This window comes from Silurus aristotelis (genome assembly GCF_946808225.1).
Source record: "Silurus aristotelis genome assembly, chromosome: 20".
NCBI classification, from domain to species: domain Eukaryota; kingdom Metazoa; phylum Chordata; class Actinopteri; order Siluriformes; family Siluridae; genus Silurus; species Silurus aristotelis.
The window spans coordinates 1,219,420-1,222,008 of NC_139593.1; the positions used below are offsets into that span (position 1 = coordinate 1,219,420).

Genomic DNA, 2,589 nt, shown 5'->3' on the forward strand with positions numbered 1-2,589 from the left:
CATTTTTCTTTCTTTCTCCCCCCCTCCATCCCTCTTTCTCTCCATCTCTTTCCCTCTCTCTCTCTCTCCCCTTCCCTCCCCCTCTCTCTCTCCCCTTCCCTCCCCCTCTCTCTCTCCCCTTCCCTCCCCCTCTCTCTCTCTCTCTCCCCCCCCTTCCCTCCCCCTCTCTCTTTCTTTCTCCCCTCTCTCTCTCTCTCCCTCTTTCTCTCCCCATTCTCTTTCTTTCTCCCCTCTCTCTCCCTCTCCTTCTCTTCCCCTCCATCTCTCTTTCCCTATCTCTCTTTCCCTATCTCTCTCCCCCTCCCTCTTTCTCCATCTCTCCCCCCTCTCTCTTTCTTTCTCTCCCTCCCTCTCTCCTTCTCTCCCCCCCTCTCTCCTTCTCTCCCCCTCTCTCTTTCTTTCTCTCTCTCCCCCTCTCTCTTTCTTTCTCTCCATCTCTTCCCCCCCCTCCCTCTTTCTCCCCTCTCTCTCTCTCTCTCTCCCTCTTTCTCTCCCCATTCTCTTTCTTTCTCCCCTCTCTCTCCCTCTCCTTCTCTCCCCCTCCATCTCTCTTTCTCTCCATCTCTCTTTCCCTATCTCTCTTTCCCTATCTCTCTCCCCCTCCCTCCTTCTCCATCTCTCCCCCCTCTCTCTTTCTTTCTCTCCATCTCTCTTTCCCTATCTTTCCTCCCCACTTTCTCTCTGTCCCCCTCTTTCTCTCTCCCCCTCTCTCCCACTCTCTTTCTTTCTCTCCCCCTCTCTCCCACTCTCTCTCTTTTTCTCCCCTCTCTCTCTCTCTATCTCCCTCTTTCTCTCCCCATTTTTCTTTCTTTCTCCCCCCCTCCATCCCTCTTTCTCTCCATCTCTTTCCCCCTCTCTCTCTCTCCCCTTCCCTCCCCCTCTCTCTCTCTCTCTCCCCCCCCTTCCCTCCCCCTCTCTCTCTCCCTATCTCTCTTTCCCTATCTCTCTCCCCCTCCCTCCTTCTCCATCTCTCCCCCCTCTCTCTTTCTTTCTCTCCATCTCTCTTTCCCTATCTTTCCTCCCCACTTTCTCTCTGTCCCCCTCTTTCTCTCTCCCCCTCTCTCCCACTCTCTTTCTTTCTCTCCCCCTCTCTCCCACTCTCTTTCTTTCTCTTTTTCTCCCCTCTCTCTCTCTCTATCTCCCTCTTTCTCTCCCCATTTTTCTTTCTTTCTCCCCCCCTCCATCCCTCTTTCTCTCCATCTCTTTCCCCCCCTCTCTCTCTCCCCTTCCCTCCCCCTCTCTCTCTCTCTCTCCCCCCCTTCCCTCCCCCTCTCTCTCTCTCCCCCCCCCCTTCCCTCCCCCTCTCTCTCTCTCCCCCCCCCCTTCCCTCCCCCTCTCTCTCTCTCCCCCCCCCCTTCCCTCCCCCACTCTCTCCCCCCCCCCTTCCCTCCCCCTCTCTCTCTCTCCCCCTCCCTCCCCCCTCTCTCTCTCTCCCTCCCTCCCTCCCTCCCCCTCTCTCTCTCTCCCCCTCCCTCTTTCTCTCTTTCTCCCCTCTCTCTTTCTACTGTAGAACCGGTCACTTTACACCACAGCTGTTACACACTTAGGAACCAGCCACGTGTACACACTTCCGGTTTATATAGTAATAACGCGTTACAATGTGTCTGAACGTAATGAAGGTATGAAAGCAGTGAAGTGTTTATGAAGTGTTTATGAAGTGTTTATGAAGTGCTCCGGAGTGTCAGCACGAGCCCAGTGTCCTACAGAAAGGCCAGAGCAGGTTTTCTCCCGGGAGAAAGGGGAGAGTCCATCCTGAAGTTCTGAGATCAGCAGGAGATCAGCAGGAGATCTTACCTTCAGAGTGAGGCGGTGGATCCTGGCCTCGCTCACACACACCAAGACCGGAAGTAGCGCGTAAACGACGCGGTGGAAAAACATCGTTAATCCGCTTAAAACCTAACCGACCTGCTTTAAACGAGTAGATTTGTGTAGCTACTTAACTATAACTAGCTGTTTATTAACTTCCTACTTCTAACCAGGTAACCACTTCCTGGACGCCGTCATGTTTTTTCTTCTTATTCCTCTTCCGCACAACCGCTTTCGGATTCAAAAACCCCGCCCCCTTTTCCGACTCCGTGCGCTCCGATTGGCTGGCGCGTTCCGGCCTTCCGTGCGTGGATTCGCTCCAATACTTCCGCCTGCTGTCTGATTGGTTCGTACGCGGCCACATGACCCAAAAGTTAAAGAAGCAGATTGCGCAGAATGCGGGTGGGAATTAAAAAACCCAATATGGAATCCTGGGAACGTCTCCGTTTACACGTCATTGCTGAAGAGTCGGCCATCTTGAATTGGACTGTGTTTGGGTTGGAGCCCAATTATATATACTTATAGTGCAAATATATTGGCACCCAACACGGTGCACCTTCTGTACTAATACTAAATAAAAAAACACACAAAAAACATTTAATAATAATAATAATAATTATATATATATTAGAATGTTATATATGAAAAGAATAATGGTGTAGGGGGGATTCTGAAGGAAGAGTACAGTAAGAGTGTAGTGGAGGTGAAGAGAGTTTCTGATAGGGTGATGATCGTGAAGCTGGAAGATGAAGGGGTGATGATAAATGTCATCAGTGTTTATGC

General features: G+C 51.6%; 1 protein-coding gene across 1 annotated transcript in view; it reads right to left on the reverse strand.

Annotated features, from left to right (window-relative positions):
- gpr108 (G protein-coupled receptor 108) overlaps nt 1-1,878 on the reverse strand; it is a gene marked incomplete at its 5' end in the record, with an annotated part of 26,274 nt that extends 24,396 nt beyond the window's left edge. The window contains one exon of the mRNA XM_083522099.1: nt 1,795-1,878. Coding sequence (XP_083378225.1) covers nt 1,795-1,878 — 84 coding nt within the window. The remainder of the gene's footprint in view (nt 1-1,794) is intronic.
- Nucleotides 1,879-2,589: the final 711 nt, after the last annotated feature.